The sequence below is a fragment of the Aquila chrysaetos genome, chromosome 13 (genome assembly GCF_900496995.4).
Source record: "Aquila chrysaetos chrysaetos chromosome 13, bAquChr1.4, whole genome shotgun sequence".
In the NCBI taxonomy this organism is placed as follows: Eukaryota; Metazoa; Chordata; class Aves; order Accipitriformes; family Accipitridae; genus Aquila; species Aquila chrysaetos.
In genome coordinates, this window is record NC_044016.1 from 17,794,372 (window position 1) to 17,811,772 (window position 17,401).

At 42.4% G+C, this 17,401-nt stretch overlaps 1 protein-coding gene across 1 annotated transcript in view; it reads right to left on the reverse strand.

Annotated features, from left to right (window-relative positions):
• Positions 1–2,404: 2,404 nt before the first annotated feature.
• The window catches only part of PLB1 (phospholipase B1), a 79,354-nt gene continuing 64,357 nt past the window's right edge, over positions 2,405–17,401 (reverse strand). The window contains exons 46-54 of the mRNA XM_030036002.2: positions 16,197–16,248; positions 14,229–14,309; positions 13,072–13,137; positions 12,427–12,521; positions 11,184–11,265; positions 9,721–9,825; positions 8,537–8,632; positions 4,372–4,446; positions 2,405–3,886 (exon numbers count right to left, since the gene is read on the reverse strand). Coding sequence (XP_029891862.2) covers positions 3,665–3,886; positions 4,372–4,446; positions 8,537–8,632; positions 9,721–9,825; positions 11,184–11,265; positions 12,427–12,521; positions 13,072–13,137; positions 14,229–14,309; positions 16,197–16,248 — 874 coding nt within the window. The 3' untranslated portion in view covers positions 2,405–3,664. The remainder of the gene's footprint in view (positions 3,887–4,371; positions 4,447–8,536; positions 8,633–9,720; positions 9,826–11,183; positions 11,266–12,426; positions 12,522–13,071; positions 13,138–14,228; positions 14,310–16,196; positions 16,249–17,401) is intronic.

Consider the following 17,401-nt stretch of genomic DNA (forward strand, 5'->3'; position numbering starts at 1 on the left):
CCAATCCTTTCATTATTGCTGTTGTCATTTTATTAGTGTTATCATTATCATTATTAGTTTCTTCTTTTCTGTTCTATTAAACCATTCTTATCTCAACCCACAAGTTTTACTTCTTTTCTCGATTTTTCTCCCCCATCCCACTGGGTGGGGAGGGAGTGAGCGAGCGGCTGCGTGGTGCTTAGTTGCTGGCTGAGGTTAAACCATGACACCTTACAAAGCAAAACACAGACACTGTACCATGACGAGAGGGAGGTCCATCAGCAGCTACAAAGGAGACCAGAACTAGAACTCAACTGCCGCCAAAGCTGTAGATAAATTATTTGCCATCACTTGTCAGGCTCCACCATCTCCTTGTTTGAAGAACAGATTACTTCTCAAGATCAGGCAACAGCATAACATTTATTCCCAACGCCCTTCACAACAACCTGAGCTGGGCAGCAAGGCCAGTACCCACAAAGGTCCTTTGGATGGTGACTGTTCGTGTGGGCTGAGCTGTAGCTCTTCTCCAGAGGAGGAATTCATAAAGCCTGTTTCCTCAGGATGCTAGGAAATCAGTTTACACAGAAGAGGTTCTTTTCAGTGGTGGGTGAGACCACCATTGGACAAAGCAAAATCTTGGGCTAAGATGGCATCCATTTCATGCATTTTTCTATACAGACTTAAAGTTTCTCCTAAGCCTCTCTTCTTTTGTGCATCAGTAGGGAATCTGGCCTACTCAGCAGTCCACTGAGGGAAAATGCCATAAGGGCATTTGAAACCAATGGCATGTTATTGCAGAAAAAAGGGGGAAGGGACAACTGACAGACAGGATGCACAGATTACTTTCTGGTTTAATGTGACACTGAATGCAGTCAGACTAAAATCCAGACCTAACCATTTGTAATTTACTCCAGCTTAATATTACCTCTGCTTAATGAGCACAGAGGGAATGCTCAACAGTAATATCTTCAAGGAAATAATTTTGCTTGTGGAGCAGCTGCAAACTGCATGATTCTTGATTTTTTTTTTTTTAAATGTCAGTGCAGTTCATCACATACTTCAGTCTGCACAACAAAGATGCCAGAAGATACTTCCATAGACTAAATAAGAAGCCTGCCAGTTCCTGCTCCAGCTACTCTGTGCTCCTGCTGTAGTACTGCATTAGAGCTACATCACAGCTACAGAAACTAGGGGAAAACTCTCCTGCTGCAGAAGCAGCACAAAGCCAATATAAATTGAGCTCGATGGTTTCTCAGTTCCCAAAAGCATCAGTAAAGGCAGTATTCCTTACAGAGCTGAATGCCACAGGGAGCTGAGGACCTGCAGTCCGAAGAGTCACCTGGGCTCCCACACAAGAATTATTTCCACTCTGGAATCCTTCAGGATGGTGGAAGAGCTAAGAGCTGTCTTTTACCTCACTTCCCAACTGGCTGCACCTCCTATGTTTTGGCTTTCAGAAGCTCAGAACAAAATTTAGCTTTCTAAGTGAGGAAAAGGAACGTCTAGTTATTCTAGCAGGGCCACCAGCATGGAACCCAAGATGCACTTGTATCCATCTCTAGGCAGAACAAATCTGATGTGAGAAACTGCAGTATTTTGTAGCTCTAACTCATGCTGTAGGACCCTCACCCCACTTCATGCATGAACACTTGATTTAGAAAAGTAAATCAGCACTGAACTACTGTTTTGAGTTTCCTTTAAAATATCTAGTAGTGATGGAACGTTCTGCAGAGAACTATATCTTTTTACTCCTTCACAAGCCAAGAGCTGTATGAGCAGTGCTCATACATGAGAGTCCAAGCTCCCAGGAGGGAAGAGGACTCAAGAACAACATTCAGGGATGAGAGGAGATTGTAGCCTTCATGATTCACTGGGATATTTGCTCAGGTTCCTCAGCTGTGAGGCTTATATTTTACAATGTGTCTGAGGTGAAGATGCTGTGGAATGGACTGGAATACAGTAAATCTTGTCTCCTGCATTGCAGGTTTGAGGTTGTGTTTGCTTCCATTTATCGAGCTAAATAAATATCAGCAGTTGGGATAGTAGATAGTTAATGACCCACAGTGCAGACAGAAACAGGAAGAGCAGCAGAGATGCCTGTGCTGTACTGAAACAAGATGCAGGTGCTTCTGTTTTGCATTCCAAATATACCCCCACTTGGCACTGCATGTAGAGCTCCCAGACACACATCTGTGGATAAGATTTAGGCAAATAAAAGTCCTACTAGTAATAGCCCAACCTTTGAGTGTAGATCAAAGGAGAGGTGAGTGGAGCTACAGTCCCTGAAACCTGACTATACAACTTGTATTTTACCCACCTCTTATCATCTTAGCAAGGACAACGACAGGAGTGAAATGGAAAAAGGAGGAGTCTGACGATCTTCTGTGTGCCTAATGAGTAGATTTAGGAACACCAGAACACTTTCTTTCCTGAAACATTTTAATTTTCTGCTCATTTGCATTTCTGGAGTGGAAACATAGTACACCTCACAAAAAAAATCACACCAGTGCAAACCATACTTTGACTTCAGTAAAATAAAAAAATGAAGTATGTGACATATATAGGAAATAGCAAAGATATTGGAAAACAAGATCACAGGGAACCTGTGAAGTATATTCTGTACTAGTAGATCATATGCATTGACCTGCAAATATAAAACAAGAAATGTCTAATTTCCAGGAACGACCTCCTCTGAAGTCCTGATCAGAATTTTGAAAAAACTTTGGAAATTCTTCCTTGGAGAACAGCCATGGAGACTCCAGTCTGGGAGACCTGAACACACCACAGGTCCTATGAGAACCATTCAGCCAGGCTAGGTTGCCAATCAGGTACCTCATTTTTGTTTAGACCCCCTACTGCATGCTAGTGAAGAGATTCCTCCTTCACAGGAAGAGTCATTCTGGGACAAGCTGCTGTACAGCAGTGGGCAGGAGGATACAGGACTGCCCTGGGGTCTTTAGCCCTGGAGGCGAAGCGATGTGCATGGCCCAGGCCCACATTCAGTCCCAGACAGATAGAGCCTGGAGTTCAAGGCCGTGGAGAAGGTGCAGTTATTGTAGCTGTGCTGCCCAGCACTGCACCAGGGATGCCACATGGATGGTCCAGGTTACTCAGAATCATAGAATCATTTAGGTTGGAAAAGACCTTCAAGATCATCGAGTCCAACCATCACCCATGCCCACTAAGAAGTTGACTTAAAGATGTTTCCATGGCATTGTACTTCCATGTGTAGAAATGGTCTTGCTGAATCTAACATGTGGAATTGCAGCTTTTCTTTTTTATCTCACTTACTTTGCGATTGGGGAATACCAGGTCACAATCATGGACTTGTATCTAACATTTTATATACAGTTTTATAAGAAAAAATGGCAGATGCACAATCAAGGTGCCAAGATGCATGAACGAGTTTTCTCACTTCATGCAAGCGATTCACATCCTGAGTAATATTCATGAAATGGAGAATTGCATCCCAGAATGAAAAAGCTTTATCACTTTGAACTTCATCCTCCACTTGACTGATCTGCAGAAGCTAACTTTACTGTACTTTTCTGATCAAGATTATTGGGCCCCAAAATCCCTGACTAACCAAGAAGCTTCATTTATATCAAAAAGTTTTTTTTATTCCGCTGCTCTCTGTGTCATGCCAGAGAGCAGCCTCAGAGACAGATGTTTGTTCCACTTTGCTTTACAGAGATGTCGTTTTAATGTTCTTTTCTGTGTCAGTCTCATGTTGGTGCCTCTTGGCTCTTCTTCCTGACACAAGCCAGATGAGTAAAGAACCGGCCAGGACTCCAGCTACTGCAGCCACAATGACAGCCCAGTAGGGGACTGAAGGTTTGGTTTTCTCCAAGTTGAGATCTGAATTTCTGAATCCACTATTTCTCAGTGTGGAAAGAAAGGGTTTCTCCTACAAAGGGAGAGCAAAGGTTTTACTGATCACAGACCACTCAACAGGCAGCATTCAGACAATATGCCATCACCCCTTCCCAGAGAAGAACTGTCAATCTTTAGAAAGACTATCAGCTGTTTCTGCCTTCTGTCTACCTTAGCTCAAACTCTTTCCTGCCCTATTGCCTGAAAGTTCCTAGAACGAAAAAGGGAGCCATCTCAGAGAGCAATGGCATCATTTCCAAATTTGTTTGATGCAGACAACCAAATGGAAATATGTAGACCCATTAAAAATGGCTTAAATGACAGGCTTTCCACTGCAGTGAGGATAATTTTTTTTGCATTAAATTTTAAGTAGATTTTCCTGTGTGTAACAAAACAGGAGTATATTTTAGCTATTTAAAGTCTTCACAAAGACCTCTTTTAAAGAATTTTACCAATAAGAATAAAGGAGAAAAATATAACTGGTTAATGGAGAGTATGGACATCTTGGCCTTTACTTACTGGGTTTGGACACTTAAGTTTTGATCTGTCATGGGTAAAGTTGTTGTAAGTCTGCTTTTCACCAGCTGGCTCCAACTGCAGAAGAGAAAAGCAATAGTAAACATAATGATGATTTTTTTTCCTCCTCAGACTCTCCTGACTTGGGGGGTGTTTGTGGTTTAACCCCAGCCAGCAACTAAGCACCACGCAGCCGCTCACTCACTCCCCCCTCACCCAGTGGGATGGGGGAGAAAATCGGGAAAAGAATTAAAACTTGTGGGTTGAGATAAGAATGGTTTAATAGAACAGAAAAGAAGAAACTAATAATGATAATGATAACACTAATAAAATGACAACAGTAATAATAAAAGGATTGGAATATACAAATGATGCGCAGTGCAATTGCTCACCACCTGCCGATCGACACCCAGGACACCCAGTCCTCGAGCGGCAATCCCCCTACCCCCACTCCCCCCAGTTTATATACTATATGTGACATCACATGGTATGGAATACCCTGTTGGCCACTTCAGGTCAGCTGTCCTGGCTGTGTCCCTTCCCAACTTCTTGTGCCCCTCCAGCTTTCTCGCTGGCTGGGCATGAGAAACTGAAAAATCCTTGACTTTAGACTAAACATTACTTAGCAACAACTGAAAACATCAGTGCTATCAACATTCTTCTCATACTGAACTCAAAACATAGCACTGTACCAGCTACTAAGAAGACAATTAACTGTATCCCAGCTGAAACCAGGACAGGTGGTTACAACTTTTTATCCACTCTTTTGGTGCTTGCAGCAATGAAGAAATGTGGTGGAAGGTGCATCACAGAAAAGTTTCCAAACATTTTAACACTCACGACCTGAAGAAATTGAGAATCTGATGCACTGTCTCCAGAAAAATTCCCTCAGGAAGCAAGGAAGAGAAGCCTTTCCTCCTTTTGCACTGAGTGGAGGAGAAATTAACTCTGAATACCACATACTTTAAATATTCTGCTAGAACAAAGTGGTTCACTATATACCCAGTTCTCCCACGCACACATCTCAAATGACAGTATAAACCACAAAAAAAAAAAAAAATTACAGATGTTAGTTATGCTACTTAGCACAGTACTGAAAGAAAGATGCTTAGGTGTCACGGTGATGGAATTGACTTCAGAAATGATGTAGAGTTACAAAGACAGGATGAGACGGTGCCAACCTTTGCAGTCTTCAGTCAGACAAGAAATTCCCTCTGAGTTTTAGCTGAGGCTGAGTTCGCAAGATTGCAAGAGGTGAGTTAAATAGAGCTTTTTATACTATCAGTTGTCAGCTAAGTTACAATAGCTAACCATAGGCTCACCCTGAGTCCATTTCAAACTCAAAATATGTCCAGGCTAATGGCATAGTATTTGTGGTTGGCTAGGAGTGCACATACCATCGGTTACCATAGTTAAGCTAAAAAGTAGAGGTTTGCTCAAGTGTTTACAACTGTGTGTGGACAAGCCTGAAGTAATGACTTCAGGATTGGCCCATAGAGAACTGCAGAGTTGCCATCCAGCACTTCTGGGAATAGAGCGCAGAGGAGTGCTGGAGCTTCTGCTATTGTCTGCATGTGTATTTACTGTCCTCAAGTGATTAAAGTGTCAGCTGCATGTTGGAGAGAAACAAAACCACAAGCCAAACACAACATGGAGAAAACAAATTCTATTCATAAGATTTCCATATGGAATCACTGGGAATACTTTCTCTCTCTAGTTCAGTTAAAGAAAAAAGAAAAAAAGGAAGTAGAGACTGAAAAATGAAAAGAGAGAGATGACTGCAGCAAAATGTGACCAGGGAAGGGAAGAAAGCTAACAAGTGGAGAGAAGATGAGAAGCAAAACAGAATGCCAAGTTTTGCTGGTTGTCGTGGGGTCCTGCTGGACTCATATAAGAGTCCTAACCACTTGGCCTGCCCGCCAGCTAACGTTGTGAAGACTGAATTTGGTAGTTTTGTTGCATCTTAAAGGGAACAACTCAAATTCTGATGTGATTATCTGTAAGATGTGTGGCTTATATCCCATAGCATTCTGTCTGCAGTACGACTGGGTATTTGTAGAGAATTGTAATACTCCCTGCGTCAGGGCACTTGGTAAGGAGTTTGGCGCAGAGCCCAGACAAAGGACAATAAGGTGCAAAGTTCTGTAGCCAGCCATGCTTGCTTCATCTCTATGTGATCTGTTCCTCAGGGACATTAGCTTCTGAGCTTTGAAGATGACAGTATACCCATGTCCATGAGCATACAGGGCAACTTCTGGAAGAAACACACAGCTCCTCTAAAGCATGTGGCAAACATGGAGGCAGAACACAAGTTAAACACATTGTCCGTGTGCTCTTCTCCTGGGCCAGGGAACCAATGAGGTGGATTTGGGACCAGTGGGGGCCCCTTAAGACTACAGAATCCTCTGACTTCAAAAAGCAGGAGCATACTTTGCTTTGCATGAAGCAAAAAGGGCAAAGAATATCATGGTGAGGAAGAGGCTCCTTCAGCCATCCCCGTCCCTGCATACCCACGCACTGGCCAGGCACAATCTGGCCCTTTATGTGTACTGACAAGAATCCATGTCATTTGGCCATAAGCCTACAGCCTGCTGAGCTTTTCAGGGAACAGGGAAACAATACAGCCTTACAGTAAGCTTGCACAGCCTTGCCGTACATGGACTGCAAGTGAAAAGCAGGGATGTGTTACAAGAACTAAATTTAAATAGTAAACAGTAGAATCTTCATTTGGCATAGACTGACAGATCTCTACAGAAGGGAATAGTTGCACTTCACATCAGTAAGAACCTGATCCCTCTCACCCCAGTAGAAAGCTTTGTGTCAATATCCTTTCTCATAGGAAATGAGTGACAGTCTGGACGGAATAAAACTCTGGTGGCATAGAAAAAAGACTGATGGGGATTCAGGAATGAGTAATGGCCAATAGGAACACCATGTGGCAACAGAAAGCCAATTTAAGGCTACCATATGTCCAGTTACCATCTCTTTTTCTTCTTGAAACCTGCAGCCATGCTTAATTTGAATGTTTTCTGCATTTTCCTGGCATTTCTGGGCCACCATGAGCCCTGTTCAAGCTACTGCACAATGAAGCCTACCAGACTGCTGTCATTTGGAGTCCCAGACAGGGAAGATGGAAAATAGGCAGATTTGCTGTGCATGCACAAATCAATTACTCAGAGCATGGGCATGCACTATACGTCTACTGCTTTGTATAACCCTGGACTTACAGCTCATATGCTATACTGGGCAACTGCACAGATTTCTGCCATGCATTTCCCACTCCTTTTGCTCAAGTTCATTCTGGAGTATCCTGGACGTTTCTTATCTTGCTCAAGCCTTTACTTAAACCAAAAAGAAATTCCCCTCCATTTATGCTTATTTCTTGTACAAACCAGGATACAGGATTTCTGCTACCACCATGTGTTTGGGTACTGGTGTTTATGAGACAAGAGGAGGAAATTTTGCTGTGGCATGAAAATGCCATAGTCTTCCTTCCACCATGGGAAACATCATGGTTCTGAAAGCAAGTGTGACCTTGGAGCTAACAAGTCCAGCATGTGCCTCTTACACACTCTTCCAGCACTGTTCAAAAACTATAATTTCCTCCAAAATGACAGAAGGAATATGACTGCAAGCAGAGGCATCATAGGTGTGATTTCAGGCCCCCATTAGTTTCAGTGACTCTGCTAGAATTGCTTCAGATACTAGAGTGGGTGGTTACAACATGTCCACACTATTAGTGGCAGCAAAAATTCAATCATCACATGTATGTTTTCCTAACAAATCTAACAGAATTCACTGAAGAAGGGAAGCTCATTCAACATACATTTTCAGGAAACCTACAGGACTGAATGTTTAACTAGGCTGATTTTTTGCCTTAATGCAAGTTATTTACCAAATGAGAAAGGAATTTTTCATTACATTAAGACTCTCAGGATTTCTCACTTTGAATGAGCATAAGTCTTACTCTCTTTTATGCAACATGATTGCTTTGGATTGTATTCCTAAGAAATGCAGGCTGAGAAGGGTCTCAGTGTTGAGCAGACCCCCTCTTGTTAGGGTATCAATTTTATTTCTTACTTACTGTTTTGTTTCAGACACCTTTCTCATGTTCTTTTGTAGGGACTGCTACCATAAACATATAGGGATCTAGGTCATAATCTCTTACCATGTTATTCCAGAGAGCCATGGCCATCTCGGCATAGCCTCTTACACTGAAATGAAAGCAGTCTGCAGCAAAGAAACTCAGATCTGGCTTGCCATTCTGCAATAAAAGCAAAAATTTATTTCTCAGCACATTTCAACCTTTGAGATCTGACATATTATATCTAATAGGGCACTGTACTTGGCATACCCACTTCACAATTTTGGTAAACTTCCTAAAGGCAATATGCTTATATTTTGATGCTGCAAATAAACTTAGGTACTCCTAACTGTGGGCTGATTACTGCATCTTGAGACCTTCTGTGTAATGCAGCCTGCTCAACTTCACACAGCAATTTTCATAACAAACTTAAATTTGTCATTAAACCAACAGTCCCAGCTCTTATGTGGACTCTGCCATTGACCCACACTCCACCTTGCACAGAACTGATAGAAAACCGGTTGCTTATTCTCACTTGTTAAACTTCCACAACTCAGACTCAGACTTACAACCTTTCAGGTGTTGAAATTTTGCTGAATTTCAGGCAGCACTAAAAATTGCAGGCTTATCCAGCTGCGGCAAATGTCTTTCCTAGGGAAAATTTGCCTCATCAATATCAATATGGTAACCATTCTTTGGACTTGAAAGCTGCCAGAACAAAATGGGGATGATATGACAAAAGAATCAGTATTATGCAAAACTGTGTGGTTTTGACCAGGGTTCATGCTGAATATTTGTATCCCTAAATATACAGCGTACATAATGCTAAAGCTGGAGAAAAGGAGAATCAATGTTTGGCTTCAAAGGCTGCTTCCTGTTTCCAGGCTGGGATGAGCCACATGCAAGTGTTGGTCTCCATGGAAAGGAAACCTGGACATACTCTGTAACCTAGATCAGAAGAAAACTGCGGTGAATGCCAACCAAGCCCCCAACAGGGGAAGCAAAAGGGGAACCAACATGCAGTTTAAATGAAGACAGAGGGTGCTTAGGTTTAATATGTGCACACTACAAATGATTCCTGAAGCCATTTTGATTCACAGGCAATACAGTCTTTCCTGTCTTCTCCTCTGTCACTCATCGCAGGTTCCACCCTCTGCTGCTTGACTGTGCAAAGAGAAGAAAACACAGTCCTTGTGGCATGGATCTTACTGCCTTAGAGAAATCAAGGTACTGGTCCTTGCATAATGGGAAAGAAAAACAGGACTTACGCTATCCAGGGGCAACAAAGTGTTTCGAAAAAATGGCTGCATGACAACGGCAAAGTCCTCACGCTCTTCATAACGACCGCTGTTGATCAGCTGTAAGGCTTCAGCCTGTATGGAGTTGCATGGTTGGAAACAGAAAAATTAATTACAAGGTTCTTCCAACATTTGTCAGCTATCAAAAACATGCATATTACACTTCTTTCAATGTAGGAACCCATAAATTATTAGTATAAATCCAGCTGAATAGTATAAAGCAGTCCAGAGAACAGCTAAGAAAATAATTTGGTACATGAAGAGATTTTGATGAGGAAAATGCACAGAAGCTAGCATAATTCGAAATGTAAAGTTGTTTAATCTAAAAAAAAAATAAAATAAAAAGTACTTTGTACCTTACTTATAGAAGTCAGTGCTGCACAATCACAATGTGATTCAAATTTACAGAGAATTAAAAAAAGGAATAAGGCCAAGTTTTTTTAGATGTGACAAATGAGTTCAGAAGGCCAACTTGAGACTGAAGTGTGCTTGATTTTTCAGAAAGGTATGCTTGAAGTAAAATAAAACTTAAGCATTGAAAAATCACCTGCCACTTTTGAAAACTATGGCAATAGTCATTCATACAGATAATAAAAACATCTAGTTACTTGCCAGCTTATGGGTATAAATTCTAATGCTTCTGGTCATATCTCAAAACATTCCTAACCTCACTTCCTTAGTTAAGGAAAACGTCCCCCTGGGTGGGTTTATGCAAGTATTTTCCAAGATGGATTTTTTGAGCATTGTCAGATTCATCAAACAACATCCACTGCCAGAGCCAAAATAGGAGGACTGGAGAACATAATGTGAACTGATACAGTGATTCCTGTATTCAAAGGATGGAATGATGCAAAAACCTTCTGCTCCAATAGCTATTTATAGCCTTTGTTAAATTTGAGTGAATCTTATGCCTGAGGCTATGAAAAGTTACTCTCAGATAGCAAGCTGACCCATGGTAAGCTATCTGTGTGTACATTCTCAGCCCATGGCAAAAGAAAGGAATATCAGGTTGGGTTAGTTCATTTTCTCTGCTAATTGTTGCCACAAAACAGCTGATGCAACATAATTTGTCACTCTTGCAGTGACATGTTAACTCATGTGAGCTATTCATTGGATTCATAATGGACAAGCACGTATCAGCTGAACAGCCATCATCCGGAACTCCTCTTCAGCTGTCGAAACAGCAATGGGAAACCGAACCAGTCTTAATCTGCCTCCAGCTCAGAACCAAGGTCAAATCATAAAGAAGTATAGAAAGATTTGTACTACTGCTAACTGGTTAGCTGGGTAGGGTTTTAGTTAGACTGTAGCCAAGCTGTTTCCCAGTCATCCCTCTCTGTCCTGCTGAGGATATGCATGAGAGGAAAGGCAGTGAGGGAAGCAATTCAAAAAGACACAAGTGAGGATGACCAGTTACAGAATCAAGGTATTACCTGAAAATCTCTGTTAACTCTCTTAATTTCTTGTAGTTCAGAAGAATTTTCCTTGGGGTTTAAGAAACATGGGCAAACATTCCTTCAATGAAAGAAATAGTAGAATTAAAAGCCAACCTGGAATCGCCTATGCAATTATTCAGCAACGTGTGTTTGCTTCAAGAAGCTCAAAGCTCACATACTGAGGGAGATCCACCTCATTGGCTTAGAAATGGACAGATACTTCAGAAAAAAATCCCTACTGACTTAGTTTTCAAAGTGAACACGTGTCACAGCTGGTAATAGCTGCAGGATCCACAACTCTTGAGTCAAACACAGAAGTGTTTAGTATGTCACACATTAGCAGGAAATCACATGTGTTAGAGTAAAAAAACCCAAACCCTACATATAGGCTTACAGCAGATTTTCAGAAATCTGGGGGTTTAAAGGTAGAAAAGATAAATTTTTCATGTAGTCCTACTCCTTAGACCACTGTGTTTTGTTCTGTTACTCCCATATCAAGAGGTAATAACTTATGCTTCACTGAAATGCATCCTCTAAGAATGTGCTTGGAATGAATATGAAGACATCAAGAAGACAGTCAATTCATTATTTTCCCTTCTAGTGTGTTCCAGTAGTTAATCACTTCTATTATTAAAAATCTGTGCCTAACTTAATTTGAATTCATTAGGCATCAGCTTCCAGCCACTGGTCTTTGTTATACCTTTCTCTGCTAGACTAAAGAGGCTTTTCATGTCCATGCTGACTCCTGTAAAGGCACTGCTGCTTTCTTAAACAAGTCCCTCAATCTTCTTTGAGTTAGGATTTTGGTCTCCTCCATTAGGTGTGAAAAGCAGTTCCTGGTTGTGCACTCTGCTGTATGCAGCCCAGCCTGCACCATGAGTAATGCAGCACTGAATACAAGGAGAGGCATCAGGGATGTCAGCCTGTGCTGCTGAGCAGTGAATGGCTAGGAGAAAAAGGCTTTGAAGTTCAGTTGTATGGCAATTAGATGGTGACTTGTGCTGTGACATGCTGCCTTAGAGCTGAGAAGAAAAGTGATGACTCTGCTATGTACAGACGCATGCCTTCGAGCTGAAGTACTGGAAGAAGTAATAGAAAGTTGATGGGAACTAGTGTGTCAGGTAAAGGCTGCAACGAAAGTAGCTTGGAAAGCTCGGTGTGGATGTCCTACTGTAGAAGCAATTTAGACTGATCCAAAAAAATAGCACTTTAAAAGCAAAGACCTGTTTTGCTCACTTACTTTGCTGTCAAAGCGCATCCCAAAGAGCTTGCTGCGATCTGACGCAGTCCAGAAATCTCTAATATCTCCACCATGTTGACAAAGACTCTTGGGAGCTGCAGGGATTATAATAACCAGACATACCAAATCACAGAACATGATACCACTACAAAGTGAGAAAGAAGTGCCATCCGTAGGTCAGGGAGTCATTGCAAACTACACCAACTGCAACCAATGGCATGTGCAAGGATGATGTATAAAGGGAGGGGGAGACATATAGTGGATGTCAGCTAAAAAATTCCCGGCAGCTAATACAAACTAGCTGAAACGCTGCTTCACTCCCTGGGGCAATTTCCATTTTCTCTAGGGTAAATGAAACTTTGTACAGTTGGTTTAGCCATCAAAACTGGCAGTAGGGTTGTGCTATGTTTGATCTGCAGCAAAAATGCTGTGAAACACACAGTTTTCCTGAAACTGCAGCCCGCTTTCTCAGGGTATTATCTAATACAGTTGTTGACATGCAGTGCTGAGAAGCAGTCTGACTCTACCTATTTGGAAGATGACCTTGTACGAAACAGAATCACTGACAGTCTATCAATCAGAGGTGAGAAAAACATTGGTGTGCTTGCCAGGAAAATAGCTTGCTAGGGTATCTTAAAAACTTACCTCCTCATACAAAATATCCAGAGTGTCCTGAAGGTGCTTTACATACTTTTGCACTGAATAGGTTTCCTGTGTAATTAGAATAAATAAATAAATAAATAAATAAATAAATTGGATCAGTCTTCTTTCAGGAACCAAGATGTTTAATTGTTTCACCTGAACAAAGGAGTCCACAGACTCTCTAGTTGCAAGGTGGTCCCTGAGAAGATATACCAACCCAATGCTCCTTTTTGCCTTCATTGGCAGATATATTTTCAGATCAAGAGGTTTATTGTCACATGTACACAGGTTATATAGTGCTTGTGTTTCCTTGTCACTAATATATTCCCTTAATCTCTGTAGAAAATCCCGAGGTATATAATAGTTCTTGGCAGAGTCTTTGCCTGCTGAATGACTACATAAATCACGTTTTTGGATTTCACGTTTTCTTTTATGGTACCCAGACCAGACTAGTTTGCCTTATGAACAGAGCGATACCTTTTTGTTAAAGTGCTGTTCTGGGGAAATTGATATGGAGGCAGTCAGGCCCCACAAAACCCATAGGCAAAATGACTTTGTGACTGTAGTTAGAGGTGTAGCTGTGGGGGCAAAGGCTATGGGCAGCAGCCTCTAAAGGAAAAAGAGCAAAACTGAGAGAACAGTCCCTGGTCATTTCAATGAGCTGGGGTCCAGACCCCCAGTTTGTGCCACAGGAACCTTTTCAGAGGGGATGGCCACTGACAGCTAGATGAAAGACATCTTTTTCACTATGATTTCTTTTGGTGTAATTCTGAAGCAAGATCAGGCATCCTCAGCAATTATTGCATGGAGACACTTTCCAGAATAAAACTTCACTTGTGTCCCCATAACAACATGTCTAAGACACCATGCTGTCTCGATTGCTTTGTCCAGTTAAGCTGGGAGAGCTCTTCAGTTTATCCTTGGTGTTTTGTTCAGTATGGGGCAGGTTGCTTGTTCTTAAGTAATGCATTACTCCAGAGCTGCAGTGCCCCAATATTAAAAGCTATGCGCTTGTTTCTGATACAATACAGATGAAAGGAACAGGACTTCTAAGTGCTTTTTAAACAAAGTGGAACTTTGCTCACTGAGAAAGGTTATATTTCCAGGGCTGGTCACCTCCCAAGTGCTTGGATGAGCATGCCTAATTCAGAGATACAAACCTTGTCCAAGCAGTACTGGCATAGGTCGTTGCCTCCAACAAGGACAGTGATCAGCTTCCAGTCTTCCTTGAAGTTAATTTTCTAGTAGCACAAAAATAAACAGATTGCAGCATCCATTGCTTAGGCATGCAGAGGTAACATTCACAAATGGGGCTAAACAGGGTACAGACAGCATGGCAGAGCAGAGAAAGGAGGCATGCTGAGTTAAGTTGGCAAAAGAAAAGCATCTGTCCAGGGGGAAAATGTGAACTGTTTGCTAGTGTAGCTGCAATTCACCTTGGCTTTTGTAAGGAAATTCCCTTCAGCAGACAAGACCTGTCAGGGTAGCCAAGCATGGAGATGTGTTTGTGGCAGCAAGCATGCGTAAATGAATGTTAGCGTCAGGACAGGGATAGACAGGAGAGATTTACCAGCCATGGCTGAACACTGCAGGCAGCATGGGGACGAAGCAGTGTGGGAGTGGATACTGAAGTGACTCATGGAGCTGTGGAACGGGAGCTGCTGGGGATCCCTGCCAGCTGGGCAAATATTACCCCATGGCCAGGAGTGGCAAAGGGCACCCCAGGGAACAGGCAGCTGGATTAAAATAGAGGAGTCCAGGAGGCTGGTGACTTCACTGAGCTCATATAAGGGCAGCTGCAGCATCCACGTCACCACAAGCTAACAATAGACACTGCTGAGAGCTGGATCTCATCAAAACATTTTGTAATGTTCAGTACAAATAAAGGAATCAAAGGCAACTATTTTTAGTGTGGTGCATTTACATAACAAACATCTGCAAAAGGTTCTCACAAATAGAGGAAGGGCCTGGGAATCACCCACAGATCTGAATTCTCCTTCTTAACCAGCACTTTGCTTGGAAAGCCTTTCATGAAGAGCCAAAGTACAGCAGGGACTTCCCCCCATCCTCTTTTTAAAGTTGCATAAAAAGCAGTGAATAAAACAAAGCTCCAGAGCCATGTACTATTTTATTGAAGAGCCATGCCAGCTCCTTTCACTCTGCCAAACAATTGGTAATGCAGAGTAACTGACAGTGGGGTTAGCATGCAGCATCCATCAAGAGTGCTGGCACAGACAGACACATGCTTTGACAAATCCTGCTTATTCATTACCTTCCTCTCCCATTGAGCCTGAGCCAAGGAGCACCAGGCACTCCCATTCCCTTACAGGGTGCTCTCCCTGAACCAACAGCTCACACCCAGACAGTCATCCGCTCCAATTCAGCCAACACTTAGAGCAGGGCAGCCTTAGTTTTCTCCCAGATTTCCTCCCTCCACCCTAAACTTCAGCAGCAGCCACTGAATTATAAGTGAGTTGCCTGTTTCGTGCCCTTTGTAGCCCTCGGTGGAGCTGGCACAGCAGGCTGGTCCACAACACTAGATCCCCTACTAATTCCCTAAAAGCTTGTGGCATGACAGGGATTCACGTAACCCTGAGGTTTCTGGCCACTAATTAATCACTTGCTTGTTCAGAACCAGGGTTTCAGAGGGCCTAATCTCCTGGGAAGACTTCAGTTGTCCCACTTCCCAGTATTACCATTTCCCAGACCCAAGGGTGAATAGTGTGATTCATATTGGTCACCAGGTGCCTGCTCCAGCGATTTTACTCTCAGCTTTTATGACCTCCACTTTGAATGCTGCTGCTCAAGTAAGCAGTCCTCTGATCTCCCCAGAGCCTTCAGATCTCTCCTTTTCCTCACTACCATCCTTACAACCCCTGGCCACACTGCATCCTACATTAGTCTCTGCCTTGTGTGTTTGCATCTTACCTGCATGGATTTGTACAGGTAAATTATTGTCTCCTAAAGGCTAATCCCAGGCACATTCATCTTGGAAAGCACACCAGAGACAAGGACACTGACTTTTCTTCCATCAGTAAAGCACTCTTCACTACTCAAGCATCCCATGAATTAAAGTCATCTCCCAGAGACTACGGGAGCATTGAGGGGTGGCCCAAAGCTCCACTTACCGAGCTGCTTCTCATTAGCTCCACCAATTCACGTGCTTGGGCTGACATATTACTGTAGAGAGAGGACAGAAGCATTTTAGATGCATGCTCTGAAAGCACATCATCTTCTTGCTCTTCCACTCCTCATTTCAGGGAATCTTAGGATCAGCAGAAATCAGTACACAGAAAGTGATGCCTCAAAAGGACAGGCAAACATAAAAGGACCAAGATCAGCAGTAGTTGCACAAGTGAATAATCTGATCTGAAAGGGCTTCAGCTAGGATGGCTGCCAAGTGGCAGGCAACTGGGATGAATTCCTTCCATCTCAGAGTTGGCTTAAGTGTGTTTTGTTTGGAGAAAACCATTAATACCCAGATGCACAGAAATGTTTAGCTGCATAACTCCCTTCAAAATCTAGTGGGGGAATTTGGTACTTACACAGAAGCTGGGCATCTAACCAGCCTTCCTGATCTGGCCTTAAATTCCTACAGCTTATCTTATTGCTGCAAGATATTGCTTACACTGTGGAACTGCCAGCCTAGAGAGTCCCACTCCAACTCTGGGCAGGATGCAACATCCATGGAGCAAAGCACAAACCATGCTGAGACACCAGCTGGAAACTTGAGCTCCTGATATACTAGCATGAGACTGTGCTTAAGCTAATTAGCCCTGCCTTTCTCCAGCAGCTACACAAATGCAACTACATTATTTGTGCTCTCAGAACCATACCAATTGCCCTAGTCTTTGGCCAAGGTACCCACAAATATTTAGTAGCTACACAGGCTTTGCTACCTGTCCTGAAACTCTCTTGCAGTAAATTTAATGATTGTTAAAGGTGTCACAAAGTCTTGGAAACAAATTCCATGAGTATTCATAGAGCAGGCATGACATATACAATACAAACTCTTTCACATTTTGGTTCTTAACAGACTAGTAGAGCTTTTCTTCAGGAGGAGAAAGGAATTAATTCACAGCTGCTCATTCTGTTCTTTTTCTTTGCACTGCAAACATGGATAGTTTTTAATGCCATTAGGGTAGCAGTGGCCTTCTATTTGTTAGTTTGAGGCACGTTTCCCAGAAATCAAGGAATAAAGGAGAGATGGTCATTAATTTTTTCTCATTACAGATATGGCCTGACAGTGAATCAGGGACCTGCATACCGAAGGCTGGTAAGAAAAAGGTACTGGTAGAATTAGAAGCATAACTAAGACATTGGCTTGAAAATT